We start from the raw sequence: 26,629 nt of genomic DNA on the forward strand, positions 1-26,629 counted from the left end.
ATAAAATCTCTTCAAATAATAAGATGACATTTAGAAGCACATAAGAGTATGGCCCAATGTTTATCGGATTACAAATCTTAGAAATCGGGTTTTAAATCTAACACAACATTAAGTGATTTCTTCGATCTGCTTGGACTAATGAGATAGTAAGTACTCATGAAAGTGGTTTCAAATTGATTTGGACAAACATCTTAAAAAAAAGACAGGCAGAAGGACACACAAAAAACAAAGTAATCAAATGCAGTGGGGTTCACTTCCAAAGGGAGGACTTTAGGAAAGAAAAAGAAATAAGAAAAGTCCAAGGAACTGTTGTCTCTATTACTGCCTCTTCACAAATATGGGCCCTAATCTTAAAACAAAAGTGGGCTCACTCTATATATTGGGCTTAGGCTCTAATTTAGATTAGGCCACAGACTGTTGACTTCAATCCAAAGTTGAACCATACAAATTGTGTAAGAGTAAATCTGATCCACTTTGATTTGGTTAGGACACATGACATATTATTTGAGGAAAGAAAATATTAATTAAAAAAAAAGAATTAGATCTGTTAGTGGAAAAGGATAAGAATGCGCCCATTTGGTCACGGCGAGGGCAATCATGCTACCAACTTTACACAAAGTGTATAGTTATCGTATTTCGTAGAGTATAGGAGCAATTTTGACCCTTTTCCGTATTGATAATTATGCCATATCCCTACCTTACATCCAAGAAATGATGGTCATTTTTTTTGTTGAGTGCGTGAATAAATTTTTATATTGGTAGCCGAAAAGATGGAGGAATTATATATAAGATGTAGAAATACTCTTAATGATGTGAGACTTTTTCGGTAAATTGTGCGAGTTAGGAGAGAACAATATCGCATCATGTTAAACGTATTTTCGAGCGGGTTGAACCCAATGATGTTGTGAATGCCGAAACATGTAATTATGAGCTATTATAATAAGTAATTATGCTACCAACTTTAAACACACGGTATAGTTGTCCTATTTCATATAGTACAAGAGAAGTTTTAACCGTTTTTCGTATTGATAATTATACCATATCCCTACCTTACATCCAAGAAATGATGGTCATTTTTTGTTGAATGTGTGAATAAGTTCCCATATAGGTAGTCGAAGAGATTGAGAAATTATATATAAGGTGTAGAAATACTTTTAATGACGCGAACCTTTTTGGATAAATTGTGCGAGTTAGGAGCGAACAATATCGCATTATGTTAAACATATTTTCAAGCTGGTTAAGCCCAAGGATGTTGTAAATGCCGAAACATGTAATCATGAACTAATTTGACTACTTCTTAATTAATTAAGTTCTGCTAATGGTTCCTACTTTTGCATTGTAGGGTAGTACCATAGAACGACTTTATAAATTTTTCAATCCATGCTTGAAGTTGAATGATTGTACTGTGGGGTCCATTCCATGAATGTGAAAGGAAGACAAACTTACTTTGACATAGAGTACCATGCTGCCAAATCTAAAGGAAATGTGATTTGGGTTGGCAGATTTTTCATTGCTTTCACAAGGTGAACGTTTGACATTTATATTATGATGATATCATCCATAATGCAAGCAAGGAGAATTGGACATCTATAAATAGATAGCTCCTGATTCAGTTGAAGACATACCAACAAAGAGAAAAAGAAACAGTGAGGTTTCACATACAGGGTATAAGAAAATAGTCTGTGAGAAAAATAGAGAGTGAGCGATATTGTAGTAAGGTGGAATATCAAAAGAGGGTTATTTCTTTTGAGTGTTGTAGTGGTCTTTGGAGTATTTTACTCGGACCTACAAAGTATATAATTCCTTGCTATAGTGATATCAGTTGCTCGTATCAGGGCCATGGTTTATTTCCTTATTCAAAAGGGTTTTCCACATAAAAATCTTGGTGTCGTTGTCACTCTTTTATTCTTGTTAATTACCGTATCTCGGTGCTACGTTATTATTCCGTTTTTATTACCGTGAATATTATTTCTGTGGGAGTTTATTCCCAACAACTAATATCATAGCACATGTTTCGCTCGTTCACAGAAGTATTATTCACTGTCTGTCGTACTATACTCGGTGAAAAAAAATATCCGGAGTAAAGTACGAGGTAGCAAAATTTAATGGAGATAGCAGTTTCTCAACATGGCAAAGAAGGATGAGGGATCTGCTCATCCAACAAAGATTACACAAGGTACTAGATGCTGATGCCAAAAATTCTGATACCATGAAAGTTGAGGATTGAGCTGACTTGGATGAAAGGGCTGCTAGTGCAATCAGGTTGCACTTATCAAATGATGTGGTAAATAACATCATTGATGAAGACACCGCATGTGACATTTGGACAAGGTTGGAAAGTCTATACATGTCCAAAACGTTGACAAATACATTATACTTGAAGAAGAAGCTATACGCCCAACACATGGGTAAATGTACGAAATTTTTGTCGCATTTAAATATATTTAACAGACTAATCACACAACTCGCCAACCTCGGAGTGAAAATCTAGGAAGAAGATAAAGTCATCTTGTTATTGAACTCGTTTCCATCTTCGTACGATAATCTCACAACAATCATCATGCACGGTAAGACTACCGTTGAGTTGAAAGATGTCACATCAGCTCTTCTACTCAATGAGAAGATAAGAAAGAAGCCTGAAAATCAAGGACATGCTCTCATCACAGAAGGTAGAGGCAAGAGTTATCAAAGGAGTTCGAGCAACTATGGTAGATCCGGAGCTCGTGAGAAGTCTAAGAACCGATCCAAATCAAGAGCCAGAAATTGCTACAATTGTGATCAACCAGGTCACTTCAAAAGAGATTTCCCAAATCCAAGGAAGGGAAAATGTGAAACTAGTGGCCAGAAGAATGACAACACAACTGCCATGGTGCAAAACAATGATAATGTTGTCCTCTTTATAAATGAGGAAGAGGAATGTATGCACTTGTCAGGTCCAGAGTCAGAATACGTGGTTGATACAGCAGCATCTTACCATGCCACACCGGTAAGATATCTTTTTTACAGATATGTAGCAGGTGATTTTGGCCTTGTGAGAATGGGTAACACAATGTAACGACCCGACCGACAGAGGCGGATCCAGAATTTAAATCCTATGGGTTCAATTTTAAGATTTTTAACATTGAACCCATTCTATTTTAAAAGTTATGGGTTCATATCTACTATTTTTTAATTTTAATTAATTTTTACATATAAATTTTTACTCCGCGTCGAAAGTTATGGGTTCAGTTGAACCCGTAGCCACTAAGCTACATCTGCCTCTGCCGACCGGTCGTTTTGAGTATTACAGTCCCGTTTTCCCATTTACTACTCAAGTTTTGCTTTACAGTTGTTATGTGACTTGTCGGGATAATTAGTTCGGGTCCGGTAAGGTTTCAGAATGAATTGAGACACTTAGTCTCAAAGATGAAAGCTTAAGTTGAAAATGTTGACCGGATGATTGACTTATGTGTAAACGACCCCAAAATAAAGTTTTGATGATTCCAACAACTCCGTATGGTGATTTTGGACTTAGGAGGGTGTCCGAAAAAGTATTTGGAAGTCTGTAGTTAAATTATGCTTGAAATGGCTAAAATAGAAATTTAAGCTAGAAGTTTGATCGGGGAGTTGACTTTTTTATATCGGGGTCGGAATTCGATTTTGGAAATTAGAATAGGTCTGTTATGTCATTTATGACTTGTGTGCAAAATTTGAGGTCAATCGGACTTGATTTGCTAGGTTTCGACATCGAATGTAGAATGTTCCGACGTCGTTTCTTCAAGATTAAGTGGTATCACATTAAGCAAATAATCTCCAAATTCCTGTTTTGATTGAAGCATTAGATCTGTATTACAATTTTGGAACCATAGCAAAAATAATCGTCGAATTCGGACATCGTATGAGAAAGTTATGCCCATTTCCGTATCGGAAAAGATTTTCCGTCGCCGCCAGCGCCCAGGGTAGCGTGGGGCGCTAGACCTGGCGCTAGGAATTGTTGGGGTTCTGGAAACTGCACCACAGGCAGCGCCCCACATTACCTGTAGCGCTCGAAAACAGCAGAGGCTCTATAAACGGGGGGTTTTGCCATTTTTGACAAAAAAAGAGTTGGGGAGTTCAGTTTGGGCGATTTTCAGAGGCAAACTTCACAAATTGGACTGGGGCAAGTAATCTTAACTTGATTTGGTCCGTTATTCATGAATATAATACTATTTCCAGCACCTATTTTGTGATTTGAGGGATTATAATAGGAATTTTTTAAAAATTGATTTGAGGGTTTGAAGGCCGAATCAGAGTCAGAATTTAGTAATTTTTGTATGGTTGGACTCGTGGTTGAATGAACGTTCATATTTTGTAACTTTTATCGGGTTTCGAGATGTGGGCCCCACTGTTAATTTTTGAGTTAATTTCAGATTTTATTGTGAAATTTAGCATTTTCATATGGAATTGATTCATATACCTCGTGTTGATTGTATCGAATTATTTTGACTAAGATTCGAGGCGTTCGGAGGCCGAATAGAGAGGGAAAGGTTTATTGGAATAAAGAATTGCTAGGATTGAGGTAAGTAACACTTCTAAACTTGTTTTTGAGGGTATGAATCCCTGAATTACGTGTTGTATGAATTGTTTGGAGATGACACACGTGCTAGGTGACGGGCATGCATCATAGGAATTGTGACTTAATTGATTCCGTGGAGTTGCATAATTAAATAAATATCATTATCCGCATAACCTCCACGTGTTCGAGAAATTGAGTTGAGATTAATATTAAAGATCATGTTTAGGCTACACGACGATATATTTTAGGACCCACATGGGTCGTATTGCTGTTGAACTCTTTGTTTAAAATATAATTGTGTACTCAGTCACATCTGTCACTTGCATATCATATCTCAGTCTCTGTTGTCATTTATTGATACATCATATCATTATGTCGGGCTGATTTTCGTGTCATTGAGAGCCCGAGAGACTGGAGATTCTGAGTGATATTTATGTTTATTTATTTATGCCTGGATTTGGCTATTATAGAGCTTGGGCTGAAGGAGCCCCTCCGGAGTCTGCACCCCCCACAGTGAGCGCAATTGATATATATATATATATGGGATGGATCTTTCCTGGGCATGGATCTTGCCATAGATATATGTATTGAGGGATGGATCTTCCCTGGGCATGGATCTTGCCCGAAGCATTTATATTGAGGCATGAATTTTCCCTAGGCATAGATCTTGCCCGAAGCATTTATATTGAGGGATGGATTTTTCTTGGACATGGATCTTGTCTGAATCATTGATATTTGGGGATGGATCTTCCCCTTAGATGGATTGGCCTTATACAGTATTGGGTGACTGACTGTCAGTTGATGTGTACATATATATGAGGGATGGATCTTCCATGGGATGGTTTGGCTATATACAGTACTGAGTGATTGAGTATTTTTAGATTGTGAGTGCACGGAGTTTTCACTAAGGTGCATCACATAAAGTATGTACATTGGCATGTAGATACAAAGATGTAATATTCCTCATATTGTTCAGAATTGATCTATTTTTACATGTACTGAGTTTAACTGTTGAACTTGAAAGCATGCCTACATTTCTGTATCGTTATTTCTATACTGGACTGTACCTGCTAAGCTCGTCACTACTTTCAACCCATAGGTTAGTATTGTTACTTATTGAGTTGGTTATACTCATACTATACTCTGCACCTCATGTGCAGATCCAGGTGCTCCCGGATACGGCGGTTGCTAGACTTGGTGATTTATCTGTTGGAGACTATTAAGGTAGCTACTTGGCGTCCGCATACCTTATCTCTCTTCCCTTCAGTTATTGTGTTGTTCTATATTTTTCAGACAATGTTCTTATCAGTCAGACTATTATTATTATTTAGATGCTCATGTACTCAGTGACATCGGGTTTTGGGAGTATATTTTATATCAGTATGTGTGGGATTTTTCTATTAAATTTATATATTATATTTTCAAATTTAAAAGAAATTGTGGCTTATTGAGGTTGTCGGCTTGCCTAGTATTAAGATAGGCGCCATCACGACATGCGAATTTTGGGTCGTGACACACAAGTTACTCATAGATTGCGGGGATCAATGACATTTGTATCAAGACAAATGACGGATGCACATTGGTTCTAAAGTACGTGCGACATGTACCTGATTTGCGGATGAACTTGATCTCGGGAATTTGCTTTAGACCGAGATGGATACAAGAACTATTTTGCAAATCAAAAGTGGAGACTCACCAAGGGATCATTGGTGATTGCAAAGGGAGTTGCTCATGGCACGTTGTACAGCACAAATGCATAAATATGCCAAGGTGAATTGAACGCGACACAAGATGAGATTTTTGCAGATTTGTGGCACAAAAGAATGGGTCATATGAGCGAGAAGGGATTGCAGATTCTTGCCAGGAAATCACTCATTTCTTATGCCAAAGGTACAACGGTAAACCCTTGTGACTTCTGTTTATTCGGTAAGTAGCATAACGTCTCATTTCAAACATCGTCTGAAAGAAAATTAAATATGCTTGATTTAGTATATTCTGATATTTGTGGTCCAATGGAAATTGAATCGATGGGAGGTAACAAATATTTTGTTACTTTTATTGATGATGCTTCATGAAAATTATGGGTTTATATTTTGAAAACCAAAGATTAGGTGTTTCAAGTTTTCCAGAAGTTTCATGCTTTATTGGAAAGGGAGACATGCCAAAAGCTAAAGCGTTTCCGAAGTGACAATGGAGGCGAGTACACTTCAAGGGAATTTGAAGAGTACTGTTCGAGCCATGGGATCAGACATGAAAAGATAATTCCTGGAATCCCACAACACAATGGTGTTGCCGAAAGGATGAACCACACCATTGTGGAGAAGGTGAGAAGCATGCTCAGAATGGCTAAACTACCTAAGTCATTCCGGGGCGAAGCAGTTCAAACAACATGTTACTTGATCAATAGGAGTCCATCAGTTTCGTTGGCGTTTGACATCCCAGAGAGAGTTTGGACCAACAAGGAGGTGTCCTACTCGCATCTGAAGGTGTTCGGTTGCAGAGCTTTTGCACATGTACCAAAGGAGTAGAGAACAAAGCTGGATGATAAATCTGTTCCTTGCATATTCATCGGATATGGAGATGAAGAGTTCAAATACAGATTGTGGGATCCTCTAAAGAAGAAGGTCATTAGAAGCAGAGATGTAATCTTTCGTGAAAGTGAAGTTAAAACTGTAGATGACCAGTCAGAGAAGGCAAAAAATGGTATAATCCCTAACCTTGTTACCATTCCTTCTTATTCTAACTATCCCATAAGTGTAGAAAGTACGACCAATGAGGTTGCCGAACATGGGGAGCAACTTGATGATGATGTCGAGCAAGTGGAGCACCCCACTCAGGGAGAAGAACCTCAACTTTTGAGGAGATCATAAAGGCCAAGGGTAGAGTCATGCAGGTAGCCTACCACAGAGTATGCCCTCATTAGTGATGAAGGGGAGCCAGAAAGTCTTAAGGAGGTGTTGTCCCATCCAGAAAAAAACTAGTGGATGAAAGCCATGCAAGAAGAGATGGAATCTTTACAGAAAAATGGCACTTACAAGCTGGTTGAACTTACAAAGGGTAAAAGACCACTCAAATATAAGTGGATCTTTAAAATCAAGAAAGACGGAAATAGAAAGCTGGTTAGATACAAAGCTTGATTGGTGGTTAAAGGCTTCGAACAGAAGAAAGGTATTAATTTTGACAAAATTTTCTCACATGTTGTCAAAATGACTTATATTCGAACAATCTTGAGCTTAACAACTAGCCTAGATCTTGAAGTGGAGCAGTTGGACGTGAAAACTGTATTTCTTCACGGATATTTGGAAGAAGAGATCTATATGGAGCAGTAAGAAGGATTTGAAGTAGCTGAAAGGAAACACATGGTGTGCAAAGTGAATAAGAGTCTTTATGGGTTGAAGCAGGCACCAAAGCAGTGGTACAAGAAGTTTGACTCATTCATGAAAAGTCAAACTTATACAAAGACATATTCTGATCCATGTGTATACTTCAAAAGATTTTTTGAAAATAACTGTATTATATTGTTGTTGTATGTGGATGACATGTTAATTTTAGGAAAAAATAAGGGGCTGATCGCAAAGTTGAAGAGAGATTTGTCCAAGTCATTTGATATGAAGGACTTGAGCCCAGCACAACAAATTTTGGGTATGAAGATAGTTCAAGAGCGAACAAGCAGAAAGTTGTGGCTGTCTCAGGAGAATTACATTGAACGTGTACTAGAACGCTTCAACATGAAAAATGCTAAGCCAGCCATCACACCTCTTGCTAGTCATATAAAGTTGAGCAAGAAGATGTGTCCTACAACAGTGGAGGAGAAAGAGAACATGGCTAGAAATTCTTATTTTTCAGCAGTCGGAAGCTTGATGTATGCAATGGTATGCACCAGAACTGATATTGCTCATGCAGTTGGTGTAGTTAGCACATTCCTTAAAAATCATGGAAAGGAACACTGGGAAGTAGTCAAGTGGATACTCAGGTACCTGAGAGGTACCACAAGAGATTGTTTGTGCTTTGGAGGATCTCATCCGATCTTGAAGGGCTATACAGATGCAGATATGGCAGGTGACATTGATAATAGAAAATTCACTACTGGTTATTTGTTTATATTTTCAGGGGGAGCTATATCATGGCAGTCTAAATTGCAGAAGTGTGTTGCACTTTCAACAACTAAAGCAGAGTACATTGTCATTACAAAAACTGGCAAGGAGATGGTATGGCTCAAGCGGTTTCTTCGAGAGCTTGGACTACATCAAAACGAGTATGTCGTCTATTGTGATAGTCAAAGTACAATATACCTAAGCAAAACATCATGTATCATGCATGGACGAAGCATATCGACGTGAGATATCACCGAATTAGAGAAAGAATAGATGATGGATCTATACAGGTCAAGAAGATCCATACAAGCGAGAAACCTTGGGATATGCTGCACCAAGGTGGTACCAAGAGACAAGTTCGAGCTATGCAAAGAACTTGTCGGCATGAATTCTATATGAAAAACAGGAGATACCTCCTTCAGATGCATGAAACTGGAGGGGAGATTGTGGGGTCCATCCCATGAATGTGAAAGGAAGACAAACTTCTTTTGACATAGAGTACCATGTTGCCAAATCTACCGAAAATGTGATTTGGGTTGACAGATTTTTCATTGCTTTCACAAGGTGAAAGTTTGACATTTATATTATGATGATGTCATCCATGATGCAAGTAAGGAGATTTGGACGTCTATAAATAGATAGCTCCTGATTCAGTCGAAGACACACCAACAAAGATAGAAAGAAAGAGTGAAGTTTCACAGACAGTGTATAAGAAAATAGTATGTGAGAAAAATAGAGAGTGAGCGATATTGTAGTAAGGTAGATTATCAAAAGAGGGTTATTCCTTTTGAGTGTTGTAGTGGTCTTTGAAGTATTTTACTCGTACCTACAAAGTGTAAAATTCTTTGCTATAGTGATATCAATTGGTCGTCTCAGGACCATATTTTTTTCCCTTATTCAAAAGGTTTTTTTTCACGTAAAAATCTTGGTGTCGTTATCACTCTTTTATTCTTGTTAATAACCGTATCTCGGTACTACATTATTATTCCGCTTTTATTACCGTGAATATTATTTCTGTGGGGTTTATTCCTAACAAGTACATCACTCTGACACTACTTTAAACTTCTCTGCCATAGTTAATATGTTTATTTTTTTTTAAAAATAATTCTACTTCACCTCCATTTTTGGCTATATATTGGTATTATCAAGAAATCAAAATATCAAACGACTATAATTATTTGCCATAACATTTTACATCTAAAAGAATGTTACATTTCTAAAAAGCTATTTTCACTACCATTATGAATCTATGGAGTGAGTCAACTTTTGATTTATCAAGCTTAATTTCTTGGCCACTCTTTCAAGACACGATCTGATATGAGATTGAAAACTAAACAGTGAACTTTTGGAAAATTGCTCAAAATATATGGTAGTTTATCTATACTTTTCATAAATTATAAGAAACAAAAAAGAATCTATATTTTCATAGATGTTCATATACATATTCTAGTGATTTCTTGTAATACAATAAGCTAGAAAAATGAATAAATGATGTGTCACTAGTGACATGATTTTGGTATGAACCATAGTCATTTTTCTAATAAGCACAAATCCCACATATCAGTTGCATATAATTTAAAATGCGCTAAATAGGGAGCCCGATTTTCAAGTTTTCTCTATGTAAACATTGCATTAATTTTTGTCTACACATGATTCAAATCATTGATATGCACAATCTCCATTGTATATGCTTTTATCATTGAACTAAAGTATTTAAAACGCTCTTTAAAGCGATATTACGAAAATAGAAGTAGATTTAACATAAAATTATCTTACAACTTGGCAATTGTTTTTCTATACAATTCTTACAACTTTCAACCATTCAAATTCTTGAACTAATGCATCCGTTCAATTTTTTTCTTTCATTAACATAATAGATAGTCTAATTAATACTTCAATATCATAATTATCAAAAAGGAAAAAAAATTGGAGATCAATAGGGCAAAAGTGAAAATTTATATAAAGAGGGGGGAATATTTGTCATTTAGCAGAAATAGGATAAGGGGTGAAATTGCCAATATCCGTTATTTGCAGCTAAACCAGATAATTCAGGCTCATTCTTTAGAGCTATAGCAGCTGTAGCCTGCTGGCAAATTCAAAAATGAGTAGCTCTTCACTCACAGCTTCTTTACATACCAGGTAAATTTAGCTCTACTTGATTCAATTTTTGACACTATAAAGCTTGTTCTTTGTAGTATTTTTATTTTGATTCTTGAACTGTTGATATTGGGTATAGCACATTTCTAGTTTCTGGTTCCAATTTGTGTTAATTTAAGAAATTTTCTGTCTTTTAGCTTCTTGTTTTTAACGAATAATTTTTTTTAGCTTTGTGTTGTGGGAAAAAATAAGAACCTAATTTAGCTCCGCAGTCACAGCTTCTTTACATACCAGATAACTTTAGCTACTTAATTCAGTTGTTGGCACTAGAAAGTTTGTTCTTTTATGCATTTTCATTTTGATTCTTGAATAACTGAAATTGGGTATTTCACATTTCCAGTTTTTCGGTCAATTTGTGTCTAGTTTATGCAATTTTGTGTCTTTTCGCTTATGGGTTTTCCTTATATCTACTAACAATGATTGTAGCTTTTGTATGTTGAATAAAAAAACTTAGTTTTTCTGCTTCCCCTCTCAGCTTTTGTTGTGAAATTTCCTAATGGGTTTATTCTGTTAAGTTTTGCAGCGCCTTTTACAGAAAATTAAGCTAGTCCCAGGTGTTTATTACAAGTTGGATTCTTGATTTAGTTGTTGAAACTGAAAAGTTTTGATATTTTTACAATTTCATTCAGTTTTTTGAATAGTTGGAATTGGGCAGTCTGCATTTCTTATTTCCTGGTCAATTTGTTTCTAAGTTATTGCAGCTTAGAAATGATATGCCACCCCTTCTCTGCGGGTTGGCTTTTATTTTAGTTTTGTGAAGTGGGAGAGAAGGGATGTCACAATTGGTATTTTATTTTATTCACAATTCTGGAGGGGAGTACCTCTCTTTCTCTGGCTGTAAAATTACCTAATGGATAATTATCTGCTGGGAAAGAAAATCTTTTTGACATTTAGTTAATTTAACTTAAGGAGGAGCATTAGTCACAAACTGAGGTGGTCAGGTTTATTATGAGTCTATGCTACGAACTTTAGGGTTGTTTATTCCAATATTTACTTATAAAAAAGTGGTTAATTGTAATATTTGAAATTTGTTGTTTTCATATTTATCATGGATGCTATTGTCACCCCGCTTTATAATTGGTTGTAAACCACTTTATGGTTTTATTGGCTTAAGCTCCTGGAGCTTAGATATGCTGTGCCACCCACCCCCTTAGACAGTGGAGAGGTCTCGGGGATTAGCAAGTTTTCTTGTAAATACTTAAACATTGTTCCTGTTTTTCTGTTTATTGGCGGGTTTCAATGGGCTTCATGTGTCGAGTGTGGATGTTATTTGTGTAGGCTTCTTGTAAAAACATATATATTTAGTCTTCTTTTATTTTATGTCAGCAATTTAAGGTATCCTTTCGTCGGGAGTTTGAATGGGTTTCATGTATCGAGTGTTGCTGTTCGTCGTGTTGGTTTCGTGAGGAAGGTGGTCGAATGTAAAGAATCAAGAATTGGTAAGCAACCAATAACAGTACCTTCTAATGTGACACTCACAATGGAAGGCCAAGATTTGAAAGTTAAGGGACCTCTAGGAGAGATGGCCATAACTTATCCACGAGAAGTAAAGCTTGAAAGAGAAGAGGAAGGTGTTCTAAGGGTCAGAAAAGCTATGGAGACAAGAAGGGCAAATCAAATGCATGGTTTATTCAGGTATTCTTGCAGTTTTGATCACTCTGTTTTCTTGATCTTTTCTTCGGTTTCATTCTTACTTATGGTAAACATGTTATAATCTTAGCAATCCTTGTAGTTTAAACGTTATTGATTTGTTAAAGCTATTGTTGTATCTTACTTCTTAAATTGATATGACCAAATGCTCCTTCTTTTGCTTTGAGGAGACCCAAAAATATAAGAGATCCTTCAAAGTAAGTAGCGAAAAAGCTACTACTCCACATATTTCTCATCTAAACATGTTAAAGGCCAAAAAATTCAAATGTAGCAGATGTTTAGTGCTCTCGAAGCAGTAATGATTCTAAGGTCTTGAGAGGTGAATATTGGGCAGAAGAGGGGAATACAGACAGAAAAACCGCTAGGGCTTGCTAGCAGAGGACAGGTATCCGTGCTTGTGGTAGTTTTCTAAGGTTAAAAGGCATCAGTCATGTTGAAATTCATAGTATTTGTGATCAATGGCTGCAGTACGATTGTTCCCATGATCTGCCTATGACAGTGCTCTTGGTATATGTATTTGTTGCTAGGAAGGAGGAAATATAGTCTTGCTGGAAAGACCCGATAACTCGTATCGAATGGAATTTGTACGAGTGGTTGGTTTGAAACCCGTTGAGCAGTAATTGGAGGACCAAAACTTTTTAAGGAATATCGTAGAATAAATCAAATCAATCACTAGAAGGATTTATATGCATCTCAGCAGTATACTGCACTTTTAAACCACATGAATAGACACAAGTGCATATACTGCACTTTTAAACTTTAAAGTTCATCTCAGTGTAAACTGTATTAGCTAATTGAGCTGTCACGTTAGATGATTGTGTGCTTTTAGCTTGTTGAAATCTTTATTTGGCATGACTTGCTGATGGTCAATTCTAGTGACAATACAAATGCAGTGATAAGTGTAAATGCATCTTTATTGTGTTTACTCTGAACATGTTCTTTTTTCTGCATTGAATTCGCCAGGACTCTTACTGATAACATGGTTGTCGGTGTCTCCAAAGGATTCGAGAAGAAACTTCAATTGGTAGGGGTAGGATATCGTGCAACGGTCGAAGGGAAAGACATAGTTCTTAATCTTGGATTTTCTCATCCAGTAAAGATGGAAATACCTGATGGACTGCAGGTTAAGGTTGAAGAAAACACCAGAATCACTGTAAGTGGTTACGATAAATCAGAAATCGGTCAGTTTGCAGCTTCAATCAGAAAATGGAGGCCTCCAGAGCCCTACAAAGGTAAAGGTGTGAAATATGCTGATGAAATAGTTAGAAGGAAAGAGGGTAAAGCAGGCAAGAAAAAGTAATGGTACATTTTGTTATTTCTTCCCTTGTTTTTATTGTATTTTAGAGCCATTTTGAAGTTAGGTTCATTCTGTAATGACATGACAATTTGTTAATCCAAAGAAAATGGGAGTCACACAATTTGAAATTGTAATCTTCGTAGAGGTGGTTGTATTTGAGCCTATTGAAACAACCTCTCGATCTTCTCAAGGTAGGGCTAAGGTTTGCGTCTATGTTGCTCGGACTCTTCGAAAATGTAGCCGGGTTTGTCAGATCCTCCAAAAGTAATGGAATTTTTTAGGATTCGACACTGGTGCGGCGACATTTTAGAGAGTTTGCGCAACATAGGTTTGCGTACACCTCCCAAGACCCCACTTGTGGGATTATACTATTTTTTGTTGTTTTTGTTTTATAGAATACGGCGAGCTTCCGATGCAGAAATGTATATGTAGAAAATATAAAGAACTTTTAAATATGGTGGAAACAATAAGGATAAAAATATCAAAGTACATCGAGGGGGTTTGATAACTAAAAAAGGGTGAAATAAGCATTGTTTGGTATAGGAGGGAATAATGTCAATAGTTTAAACTTTAAGGTGGAAAAGGAATTTGAATTTTAAGACAAAGTTGGAGGGACAAACTAATTTTCACCTCATTTATTGGTAATATGATTATTCCTTCAATTTGCATTTTTTTTCACTCGTTTATCACAAAAAAAATTATTTGGCATTGTTCCCCGTTTTGTAACAAAAAAAAACTATTTTGGAAACTATATAATGTTTGCAATCGAATTTTGTCATTGATATTAGTTATACAATTATTTGGTACAATTATACTTTTGATATTTTACTCGTATATATGTCAATAATTGTTTTTCTTTTCCTCCAAGTTTTGTGCCTAATTTGACTTAATTTAGGAAAATAAACTTGGAAAAGAGAACTTAAAAGCATAAGGAGTTTCCTAATTTGACTCAATTTAGGAAAACGTGTTTTAGTTCTTCAAACTATATGTTTCCATAAATAAATCGATTCCTAAACCCAAACTAATTAGGAAAACAAACCTAATAAAAAGAGAAAAGGAATTTCTATATATCCGAATCCTAATCAATATAGGAAACCAATTTTTTTTATTATAAATAGAGGAGTGGCTCTTACTTTAGAAATCAAAATCCTAAAGTTTTTGTTGAAAAAAAATGGGAAAGAGGAAGTCAAGAACAAAGCCAGTACCAAAGAAGACAATGAAAAAACTTGATACAGTTTTCACTTGTCCATTCTACTGCCATGGAAGTAGTGTTGAATGTCTCATTGATATGAAGAATTTGATTGGAGAGGCCATCTGCTACAATTGCAAAGAAAGATTTTGTACCATCGCGACACCTTTGACCGAGCCTATCGACATATATTCCGAATGGTTAGATGAATGTCAATATGTCAATAATCTCCGAGATGATCACGACAAGAAAAAACGTCAAAGAACTATTCTCGTATAAGTTTAGGTGGAAACTTATGTATTTTCGTGTTCTAAAAGACGATCATTTTATAGTATATGATTTTGTTCTTATGGAACCATTTTTTTCTATGTCACGTATGTAATTTCTTTTTTCCATCGAGTATAATGGAGTAGTTGCTTTATTATTATATATTGGTTAAATATTTTATCTGTCTAATTTCGTTCAAGTTCAACCTTGCATGGTGTAAGTGGCTTAGCAAGCTATAACTCGAGAAGTTATGCTAAAACTTAGGAATATTATTAGACTTAGGTTAAGGATTGACAAAATTATATTCGATAACCAACTTAATTTGGACTCACTACAACATTTTAGGCGTATGACCACCCCGAAAAAGTGTGGCCTAAACTAGTAAAAAATGTGACCTTTGATCAAATGCCACAGTTTTCGACTTTAGGCAACGCTTTATTGGGGGTGGCCAAAACTTGCGTAACCTTTGACCTAGGGCACGCTTTTCAACTGTTGCCTTACAAGCTACGCTTAAAAGCGTGGCCTATTAGATAACAAAGACAATGCTTACTACACCCCATATGGCTACACTTTTGTACCTTACAGCTACACTCTGAAAGCGTGGCCTTTGTTACCTTATAGGCTACACTTGTTAACCGTGGCTTCTAAAGTAACACTTACAAAGCGTAATCTCTGCTTATATACATGGTAGACGTACAAATATATGATCAAACTTTTAAAGCGTGGCAATCTTGCCTAGAGTATATAATTTATATTTTAATTTTTTAAAAATTTACATATTGCATATATCCTGTAATCACAGTTATTTCAAGCATATGCATTATTATCACATACTTTGATGATATAAAGAACTAAATTTACTAATAAGTACCAAAAAAAATAATGCAAATGAATACACATACTAATAAAACAATGAGTCAAAATGCCCATTAACAATAAACTTTACAAAAGTGAATATATTCATATAGTATCATGAATATTAGACATCCTAATTATCCAAAAATTCTTTGCATTCACATTAAGATCAAATTGACTTTCCGCCACCATTTTGAATTACATCACCCACATTCTCCTACACATAAAAAGAAACTATAATCAGATAAAAACTGAACTTTGATCGTTCGTTAAGAAGAACAAAGACTAGGATAACATATAGTAACACCATGTTTTGCATATTTTTCAGTCACATATAAATAAAAATTAAACAATGAGTAACCATGCAATACAAGAAAACTTATAATTACCAGTTCACTATATAAAAGCTTAGGAAGAGAAGAAGTCGACATTTGATTTTACTTTGATCCTTTATGTGGCTTTTGATGAGTGTGTTCAAAAGCTGATCCACATAGTTGCATGTTATGCGGAAGTATTACTTCTTAAACTTTAGATCCTATTTTCAAAGTAAGAACAGTGGAAACACAATTTTATTGACAAAAGAAGATACACTGCTACTCAACTTATTCTTGTCCTAATCAATAGAGGGTAAATAATTTAGTTTCTTAGATCTGGTGTTAAGAAAGAACCAGGCAACCAAAAGTCCACTCTCATCTGCAGGCCTTCTTGCAAACTGGTCAATAACGGTCGTCTCGAAGGACAATAGAGCAAAGACAACAATAAGTTGAAACTCGCCACATTTAGTGTCTAATCTTTCTATTGTTGCTAAAATAATTCTAAGATTTACATCACCTAATTCAAGACCAAAAATTTCGACAATAAACTCAATACAAAGCAGAAAGCATTTAAGTTTGGTGAAAATGTGGAGTCTAAATACCTTTTCACGAATTGGACGATGGGTTGATACAAAGGAGTGTGGAAGATTTTGGCTTTTTACAGTGTGATGACCCAAAATGTCATCTTTAAATTAATAAGTAATTCTGTGTTTTAAGACCTCGAAAAGTACCATTTATTATTCCTTGACTTACGTGCGCAGTCCAAAAAAAATTTCGGAAAGTTTTCATGTGAAAAATAGATTAAAATGTGAAATAAAGCTTTAAAACTTAAGTGAGTTGACTTTGGTCAACATTTTTAGCAAACGGATCCGGATCAGTATTTTGACAGTTTCGGTAGCTCCGTATCGTGATTTGGGACTTGGACGTATGCCCGAAATTTAATTTGAAGGTCCCTACCTCAAGTTATGACCATTTAACGGAACTAGCAATTTAAAGGCTAAAGATTCCAAGTTTGACCACGTGGTTGACTTTTTGATATCGGAGCCGGAATCTGATTCTAGAAATTTGAACAGCTCCGTTATGTCATTTATGACTTGTGTGCCAAATTTGAAGTCATTCCGGATTCATTTAATATGTTTTGGCACGAGATTTGCAAATTAAAAAGTTTAAAACTCAAAGTTTGAATCGGAGTGTGAATTGTAATTCCAGCGTTGTTTGACGTGATGCGAGACCCTGAGTAAGTCCGTATTATGTTATTGGACTTATTGGTATATTCGTACGGGGTCCCGAGTACCCCGAGAGTGTTACGAATAGAAATCGGATCAAGAATTGGACTTAAGCAAAATCTGAAATTTTGCCTTCTATTGTAATCGCATCTGCGAATTTTCGACCACAGGTGCGACCTCGCAGAAGCGAGACTTCCATCGCAGATGCGGGCCTGGGCTGGCCTGTGATCTTCACAGGTGCGGCCTTTTTGCGCAGAAGCGGATGTCGCAGGTGCAACAGGAGTGTCCGCAGATGCGGAACTTCACCTGGCAGCCTGACATCGCAAATGCGAGCTTTGTCTCGCAAATACGAGTCCGCAAATACAGAACTTTTATCCGCAGATGCGAAATGACCGGACAGAGCCCATAAATTCGGAAGTCGCCATTTTTACTCATTTTTGAGTTTCAAGTCTCGGATTTGGGCGATTTCAAGGGGAATTGTCACGACTTTGAATTGGGTAAGTGTTCTTTAACCAAAAGTGATTATATTTCACAAATCCATGTCTATATTCATCATTTATTTCGGATTTAGATGGAAGAAATTGAACTTTTTATAAAATCTTTCAAAAACGAAAATTTAAGATTTGAAGGTCCATTTGATATCGGAATTAGATAAATTTTGTATGGTTGAACTCGTAGCGGAACGGCTGTTCGGATTTCGCGAGGTTTTCCAGGATTTGAGACGTGGGTCCCACTGCCGAATATTTTAATGAATTTCGGATTTTATCCGGAAAATTTATAAATTCATATGGAATTAATTCCTATGATTCGTATTGAGTATATTGAATTGTTTATGAATAGATTTGAAGCTTTCAGAGACAAATTTAAAAGGAAAAGCTGTGGTTGAATAATTGATTGGAATTTGCAAAGCGAGGTAAGTGTCGTGGTTAACCTTGACTTGAGGGAATAGAACCCTTAAATTATTTATTATGTAAAAAGCATGTGAACGATGTATAGGCGAGGTGACAAGTGTCTATACGTCGTGAAATTAATTGTTTGCCTGCTTACTTGAAAAATCATAAATTATTTTAAATCATAAATTAATTATTATAATAATTATTTCTCTCCTATTCTTTGTCAAATATTAATTCTTGAATTCCCGCATTAATTGTTACATGCTATTTGAATTATGTGTTTTAATTGTTATTTGACATTTAACATATTAAATATTAAATTACTTATTTTCTCTATGATTTTCATAATAAATTGTTATTTGCTGTTGTTTGGTTCATAAATAAATTATAATTATTGTGTGCCTTGATGCTTAATAATTTTTCATTGGACGTGGTATTTATTGGAGTAGGTTTTATTACATTTATGAGTTGTTTAAAATTATATTGGGGGAACGGGTTGCACGCCGCAACGAAAATGAAAGTATGTGTATATATTGGGGGATCGGATTGCACGCCACAACATACTTATTTAAAAGTCTACATATATACTTGATTGAAATAAATATATATGACAAACTTGATTAAAAAGAATATATTGGGAGAGCTGGTTGCACGCTGCAATAGAATTAAATGTGAATATATATTGTGAGAGTGGGTTGCACGCTGCAACAGAATTGGTTGAAATAATAATGGATTATGACTGCTGAGTTGGCTTCAATTATTATAAATGAATTACCTGATTTATTTCTATTATTTGTTGTTGTTATTAATTTTGCGTACAGACTAATGTAAGTGAACCGCCTTAGCCTCGTCACTATTTCGTTGAGGTTAGGCTCAGCACTTACCAGTACATGGGGTCGGTTGTACTGATACTACACTCTGCACTTCTTGTGCAGATTTCAGAGTTGGTCCCAGCAGCGTACCATAAACTTGTTCAGATTTCAGCTACCAGAGGAGACTTGAGGTATAACTGCATGGCGTCCGCAGTTCTGAAGTCCCCGTCTATTTTACTTTAGCTGTGTGTTTATTTCCAGACAGCTTTATTTTATTCAGGCCTTTATTTATATTTATTCTAGAAGCTCGTGCACTTGTGACACCAATTCTGGGATGGTATTTAGACACCGTTATTTTTATGGGTTATTTCACTATATTTCAAACTTTGTTTCCGCATTTGTTTCTTTGATTATTAATAATTTAAAGATTATTTAAAAATTGGTTAATATTATTCTAACGTTGGCTTGCCTAGCAAGTGAAATGTTAGGCGCCATCACGGTCCGAAGGTGAGAATTTTGGGTCGTGATATACAGCTTGTGCGCTATTTGCATCAACTGGAGAAGGTTGGTTAGATCCGACAAATGCTGGTATATCTTGAACATTGAGTCCAGGATTGTTTTGCACCAATAGATTAAAGCAATGACGCAATTGCCTCAATTCTTGCATTTCTTCTCTCATTTCTTGCATTTCTTCTTTCAAAGTAGAGACTTCATTGTTATGCTTTTATTGGAGCTTGCTGATTTCCTCATCTTTTTTCAGAGTACTTGCTGTCACTGATCTACCATACCATCGTATTCGACCAGGCTGACCATGCTGCTCCTTTCCAAACACTGCACTAAATGCTTCATCCGATGTAAAGAAATGAAAGTCATATTTTTAACAAAGTGTCGAATAAATATTACCAATGCCACGCGCAGAAATTGCCGAAATATTGTGCAGAAATACAGAAAATGCAGAAAAACTGTGCAGAAACGCAAAAAACACTGTCCAGAAATGCAGAAATTTCTGAAATGCAGTACAGAAACCCAGAAAAAATGTGCAGAAAATACACTGTTCAGAGAATGCAGAAATACTATGCAGAAATACCGAAATGCTGCGTAGGAAATGTAGAAACACTGTGCAGAATCGCTGATATTGCCGAAACGCTGTGGAGAAATGTAGAAAATACAGTAAAACTGTGCAGAAATGCAAAAACACTGCAGAAATGCAAACACTGCCGAAACGCTGTGCAAAAATGCAGAAAATACATAAAAAACTCCGCAGAAACGCAAAAAACACTGTCCAGATATGCAGAAATTTCTGAAACATTGTGTAGAAATGCAGAAAAACTGTGCAAAAATGCAAAAATACTGCGCAGAAATGCAAAAATTACCGAAACGCTGTGCAGAAATGCAGAAAATGCAGAAACTCTGCATAAATGCAAAAATACTGTCCAAAAATGCAGAAATTTCAGAAACTGTGCAGAAACCCAAAAATAATGTGCAAAAATTTCAGAAATGCAGAAACACTGTACAAAAATGCTGAAACGCTTTGATAAATGCAGAAAATGCAGAAACACTGCAGAATCGCAGAAACACTGTGCAGAAATGCTGAAACACTGCAAAAATTCAAAAAATGCCGAAATGTTGTGAAAAAAATACAGAAAGCGCCGTGCAAAGAGCAGAAAATGCAGAAAGCGCCGTGCAAAGAGCAAAAAATGCAGAAACGGAGTGCAGTAATGCCGAAACTGCAGAAATACAGAAACGATGTGCTGAAATGCTGAAACACAGTGCAAAAATGCAAAAAATGCATATATGCTTTTCAGAAATCCGAAATACCTGCTCAATATCTGTATGCTTGCTCAATGTTTGCTAGTCCACAAGAAGATGAAATATAAGTGCACTGCATTTCGGTAATTAGACCGTGATGAGACGCCATGGAAGACAAAAATCAAGGAAGTAGAGGAAAACATGGGCTAATAACTCCTCTTCATTACCAATTGACAATTTCAAAAATAGACATCTCCAAATTAGTATTTTGTACTATCTTTAGGTATTATTCATGTTTTTTGTCCAAGACTCCTTTGTTAGATTTGTTTATCAGATATGTTTAAATTTACTGCAAAATGTCAATGACAACCTTTCAATGCTCATATAAGAGCATCTTATTTACCTGGCTCAGTGAATTAAAGGCACTCAATTAGCAGATAACTAGTCGAACAATCTCAGAACACAACTACTAGCTTAAAATTTGATACTTTCTGAAGAAGAAAACCTAAATAGACACATAACATAAGTTACAACTTTATCAAACAATTGTGTTGTTGCACCGTCCCTGCTCCTCCTAGAGAGAATGAAGAATAGTTGATCAAACAAGGTTATGCCCAATTTATTTTCTCGAAATCTCACCTATTTTTCCCTTGATAACGAACAAATAATCAATTGATGCAAATTTGGATCAAAATCTCAAAAAGGTACAAACTTTAAGAAACCCAATTGAGAAAAATGGTATAACCCACTTTCTGTAACTAATGGAAAAAATGAAGATTGCATAAACAACGCAGCCATAAGTGAAACAAATGATCAATTGATACAAACTGCGAGTAATATTAAGAAACCCAATTGAGAAAAATACATAACAAGAGAAAGAAACTCACTTTCTGTATAAACAATGCAGCAAAAAGCGAAGCAAATTATCATGGATGCAAATTTGGATCAAGAACGTCAAAAGATAGAAACTTTAAGAAACCCAATTGAGAAAAAAATGCAAAATAAGTGGAACCCACTAACCTTTCTAAACCAAGTGACCTTTAACAATACAACCCAAGAAGAAAATGCAAGAAATTAGAACAAAAGAGATAGTGAGTGAATGGACTATAAATTAACTGAATTTTGATGGTTCCCTTTTGCTTCTTGAAGAAGCTTAAAATTACAGGGAAGGGTAACATACTTCAATCTTCTAGGTGATGTGAATTGGGCTTCAATTAGGGGAATGTGAATTAAAAATAAATCCCACTCATGGAATAATTAGTTGATTTACCACTTGAAAACCCTAATACAAAGAACAATCGAAGCCACAGAGCCTAATAAAGAGGAATTTTGGCAAAAACCTAGAAGAATCAAAGGGATTTACGCTATAGAGGAACATGTAAAGAAATAAAATAATTTATACCTTTTGAATGCTGAAATTTTCTCTTTCTTAGACGCATATGTTGGGTCAATGGAGAAGAAAATTTCAGGGATGCTGGATTTGGTACCGGTGGAACCAAGCGGCTTAGTGGTGGAGATGGAGATTTTGACGGGTCTATAGAGAGGGTGGAGACTTCGATGGTTCTTTCTTTTGCCCTTTCAAAATAGGGAACAATTTTACTCAAAGAAATAATGGAAGGAAATTTTTGATGAAATCTTTTTCTTTATTTTAGAGCACACTTGTAAAGTGTTATTTTTGTGAAAAACGTTGTATATAGGTGAATAAGTGTTGCCAAATATTTTATGATTTGGCAACCCTTAAAACACGTTGCCTTTACGTTTAGAAAGTACACTTTAGAAACGTAACTTAAACTTCCGTGGCCAAAAGCTCAAAATAAAGGCTACACTTTTAAAGCGTTCCCATAGACACTATTGGCAACACTTTCCCAATGTTGTCTAAAATTAGTGTGGTCTTAGGCCAAATTTATTGTAGTGATTGATCTATTATAGTGATAGGGATACCGAATATGTCACTATATAAGAGTGATATATCTTTCCATGTCCTTCAAAGAAGAGAAATATTAGGAAAACACACAACTTCAACTACAATTTTTCCATAAGTTTAAATCATAACAACAAATTCATCCCGCATTGGCCGCCAATTCAGAAAGATTTGTCGGAAATGGTCTGTTGGGTTGATTCGACCAAGGCAGGCATGGGGCTTTTGGACCTTGCTTGGGCCGAGTGTTGTATGGTTACCTAGTAATTTACAACGTCAACTGATCTACTTAATGAGTATTGTATAATTTCTCGGACGCTAGTATTGCATGTTGGTTCTACATATATACATTTCCCATCATGCATTTTTTTATGTCATTAGTCAACATCTCTCTAGATAGCGAAATAGGGGTGACGTCGCCTTGCACAGACTTTTAGGAAAGTGGTTCAGGAGCTCAATTAATGGTTAGAGCAAATGATTGAAAATCCCCATATCAGTGGCTCAAATCCACTTCTAAGCGGGCAAAGGGTTCAAATAGTACATGTAGCCGAGAGGAGCAGAGAGAGGATAAATTAAACTTGGACTCGGATAGGATAGGATTGTGCGTGTTATATGCCTTTCAGGTCTCATACTCAGGAGCGGATCCACCCTGTAGGGTGGGGATGGTACGACACCCACTAGATTGGTAAAATTATCATATATTTATGTAGAAATTTTCTTAAACTAGGTTAAATATTTGATCTTGCCACCCCCCAATCGCAAACTAGACAAAAATGTCATGGCTGGTAGACCTTTGTGAAAGTGTTTCTCGTGTGCAAAATTCAAGTTCGAATTTATCTTGAACCTTGTCTGACTTTCCTTTTTTGTTGTGCTTTTTATTTCCTTTGTCCCAGTCATTTTCCTTTTTGGCTAACTCCCAATTTCCTATTTGTCGTTTATTATTTTTTATATATTTTTCCTCTATTCTATTATTTTATCTATGATATTTAGCAAAGGCACTCAAAAAAGAGCCTCCTATATTTAAAATACCGCAAAATAACAATTTCTCTTAATTCAAATCTTTTATTTTATTTTTTCAAAATCAAAAAACTTGGGTCTTGATAGAAATTTTGGATTGAGATCAAATTTAATTTTTATAATTTATTTTTTATTATAACATAAAATTTTGTGTTATTCTATGATTGTTAAATACAATTTAACTGTCTTTACTATTAAATTATGATGAATATTTCACAAGTATTGCTTAGAAAAACATAAGATTTTTTATTTTAATTTTTGGGATCTTGTAGTTTGTCTAATTTTGCATTTACTTTTGGTGTATATATACACATTGAAGATATTTTTAAGGTGTACATTGAAGAAAATTGTGGCACCCGCCACCTTCAAATCCTAAATCCGTCTCTACTCATAGTTTACCCGAGTTTACTATACCTTTGTAAATGAGAGTCGCACAATTTGAAATTGTAATTTTCAAAGAGGTGGTTGAATTCCATAACATCAACAAATTCATGAAAATTGAACATAGATTTACTAAGAAAACGACGAGCTTGGGAAATAAAAATTTATATGTCAGTAGAAAATACAAGAACTTCATCGAGAACAAAGTCGATGAGTTAGTAGATATACAATATATTAAGGAGGTGGAGAAATGACATTGCATATTTACAAAAATCTATAAGTGGATAAGAGAAAAGACTAGAGAGAATGTTGGCCTTAAAATTGAGGCCTAATTTTCTTCATTATCATTTTCCCCAACTTTTTCTTGCGCCTATCTTTGTGTTTTCTAGCAAAAATGATTAAAGAAGATGAAGTTTAAGTTTTCTCCATTTAAGTGTTATATCTCCTAATTTTTTGGTTAATATTACGTTTGTTTGTTTTTCTTTTACTGATTTGTAGCATTATTTTACTTTAAAAATTGTGTTTCTTTTGAAGGTTAGATAATCTGTCGATCAACCGCTTTTTTTGGCGGGGTTCTGATTTTGTGTTGTGTGATTGTTCTTCTAACTAAAATACCTTACAACTTTGTTGAAGTTTCAATTAAGAAATATTTGCCAAAAGTATCAAAAACAAGTTTGGCATCCATCAAAACCAACCTTATCGAGAAGAAATATCGACAAATCAGCAAAAAATAACAAATTTTACTTGGTCCGATTTAAAATTAAGCTATATGTTACCTAATTAATCACTATAGGATATAGCCCTAAATATGAGAGCATGAAGGTCGAAGATTATGAATTAGGGGTGGCAAATAGGTGGGTTGGACCGATTTTAGGCGGATCAAAATGGGTTGAGGCAATAATTGGGCGGGTCAATTTGACCCGCCCTCCCAAAAGTTAATTGAGCTAAGATGGGCTGGGTCAAGATGGGCTAAAATTTGGGTCATAGCCTAACGCGTCCAACTCATTTTAAGCTTTACTTAATATGTGTTATTTTCTTATGAATTGTATAATTACTAAATATTTTTTTTCCCTTTGTTATGGTCATATATAATATATCAAACAAAAAAAAAGTTATTTCTAAGATATTTTGGCAAAGTTACTCATTGATCAATTTGGGCTAAAAATCAACCCAATTTTAAATGGGTTGAGATATCTTGAGTCAAGATGGATTGAGTTCAATAAATGAGCGGATCAATAATCAGTCCAACCGTGGGTGGGTTGGGCGGGTCATTTGGGCTTGGGCCAAATTTGAGCCCTAATTATGATAGAAGGTTAGCAGGTAGCCGAGCAACTTCTCTCTTCTTTGTAGGAGAACATGGTTCTAGTTTAGAGCACATCTCCCTCTTCTCCTTACTAGTATCGGTATTATTATTCTATTATTATCTTATTCTTCAATTTTATCACTATTGTTATTTTCTTATTTTGTTATCTTTACTATTTTTGTTGCGATTACATTTTTTTAATAGTATTTTCATCATAGTTTTTTTACTCTATATTTTTCAAACCCTATTTGAAAATACTTTTTTTGAGCCGAGGGCATACCTTACACAAGGTAGGGATAAGGTGTGCATACACCCCACCTGAGATCACACTGAGCATGTTATTGTTATTGTTATTGTAATTGGTATATGTTTATCGATTTTTTTATAGTTATTTCTTTAAAGTTTGAACTCCCTTAATGAAATTTCTGACTTTACGCTGCTTGCATAGTCTCTTACAAGAAGAATTTTTTTAAAACCATGCTAGTTCATAGCCGTCTTCTTCTATGCTTGCTACTATATAATAGCCCCTTAGTTTTTAAACTGTAGTAACACTCTAACTTAGAGGGAGCTTAAAGTTAAGTGTGAATAGTACTAACTCTATATGGAGGAACAATGGTGTGGAGATTTTTAGTCGTTCGTCGAGAGATGAAGATGATGAAGAGGCTCTTAAATGGGCAGCTCTTGAAAAACTTCCAACATTTAATCGTTTAAGAAAAGGTCTCTTGTTTGGATCTCAAGGTGCTGCTGCTGAAGTTGATATACATGATCTTGGTTTTCAAGAAAGAAAGAACTTGCTTGAAAGGCTTGTGAAAATCGCCGATGAGGATAATGAGAAGTTCTTGTTGAAACTCAGACACAGAATTGACAGGTAAGTGAATGCATCTTTTTGTCTCTCTCTATATGTTGTCTTCCACAGACAAAAAAAGATCTGTGTAGGCGATACATATTAATAATTGGATGTTTACTTTAGGTT

General features: G+C 35.4%; 1 protein-coding gene and 1 long non-coding RNA gene across 2 annotated transcripts; one reads left to right on the forward strand and one right to left on the reverse strand.

Moving 5' to 3' along the window:
- Positions 1 to 9,287: 9,287 nt before the first annotated feature.
- LOC107760041 (large ribosomal subunit protein uL6c-like) lies at positions 9,288 to 13,860 on the forward strand. The gene is made up of 3 exons (XM_016578067.2): positions 9,288 to 10,767; positions 12,112 to 12,420; positions 13,399 to 13,860. The coding sequence occupies exons 1-3, from the start codon at positions 10,730 to 10,732 to the stop codon at positions 13,733 to 13,735; spliced, it is 684 nt and encodes a 227-aa protein (XP_016433553.1). The 5' UTR covers positions 9,288 to 10,729; the 3' UTR covers positions 13,736 to 13,860.
- A 5,002-nt stretch (positions 13,861 to 18,862) lies between these two features.
- Positions 18,863 to 22,710, reverse strand: LOC107760050 (uncharacterized). The gene is made up of 3 exons (XR_001642337.2): positions 22,440 to 22,710; positions 21,107 to 21,170; positions 18,863 to 20,131 (listed from the first exon to the last, which is right to left on the reverse strand). It is a non-coding gene; the product is annotated as an uncharacterized LOC107760050 (long non-coding RNA).
- Positions 22,711 to 26,629: the final 3,919 nt, after the last annotated feature.

This window comes from Nicotiana tabacum, unplaced genomic scaffold, assembly GCF_000715075.1.
Source record: "Nicotiana tabacum cultivar K326 unplaced genomic scaffold, ASM71507v2 Un00171, whole genome shotgun sequence".
Taxonomy (NCBI): Eukaryota; Viridiplantae; Streptophyta; class Magnoliopsida; order Solanales; family Solanaceae; genus Nicotiana; species Nicotiana tabacum.

What these genes read in the sequence shown, in the direction of transcription:
- LOC107760041 (XM_016578067.2), top strand. Translation starts at nt 10,730, where the DNA reads ATGAGTAGCTCTTCACTCACAGCTTCTTTACATACCAG. An exon ending in ACAGCTTCTTTACATACCAG is followed by an intron (nt 10,768 to 12,111) that starts GTAAATTTAGCT and finishes ATTTTATGTCAG; the next exon opens with CAATTTAAGGTATCCTTTCG. An exon ending in CAAATGCATGGTTTATTCAG is followed by an intron (nt 12,421 to 13,398) that starts GTATTCTTGCAG and finishes TGAATTCGCCAG; the next exon opens with GACTCTTACTGATAACATGG.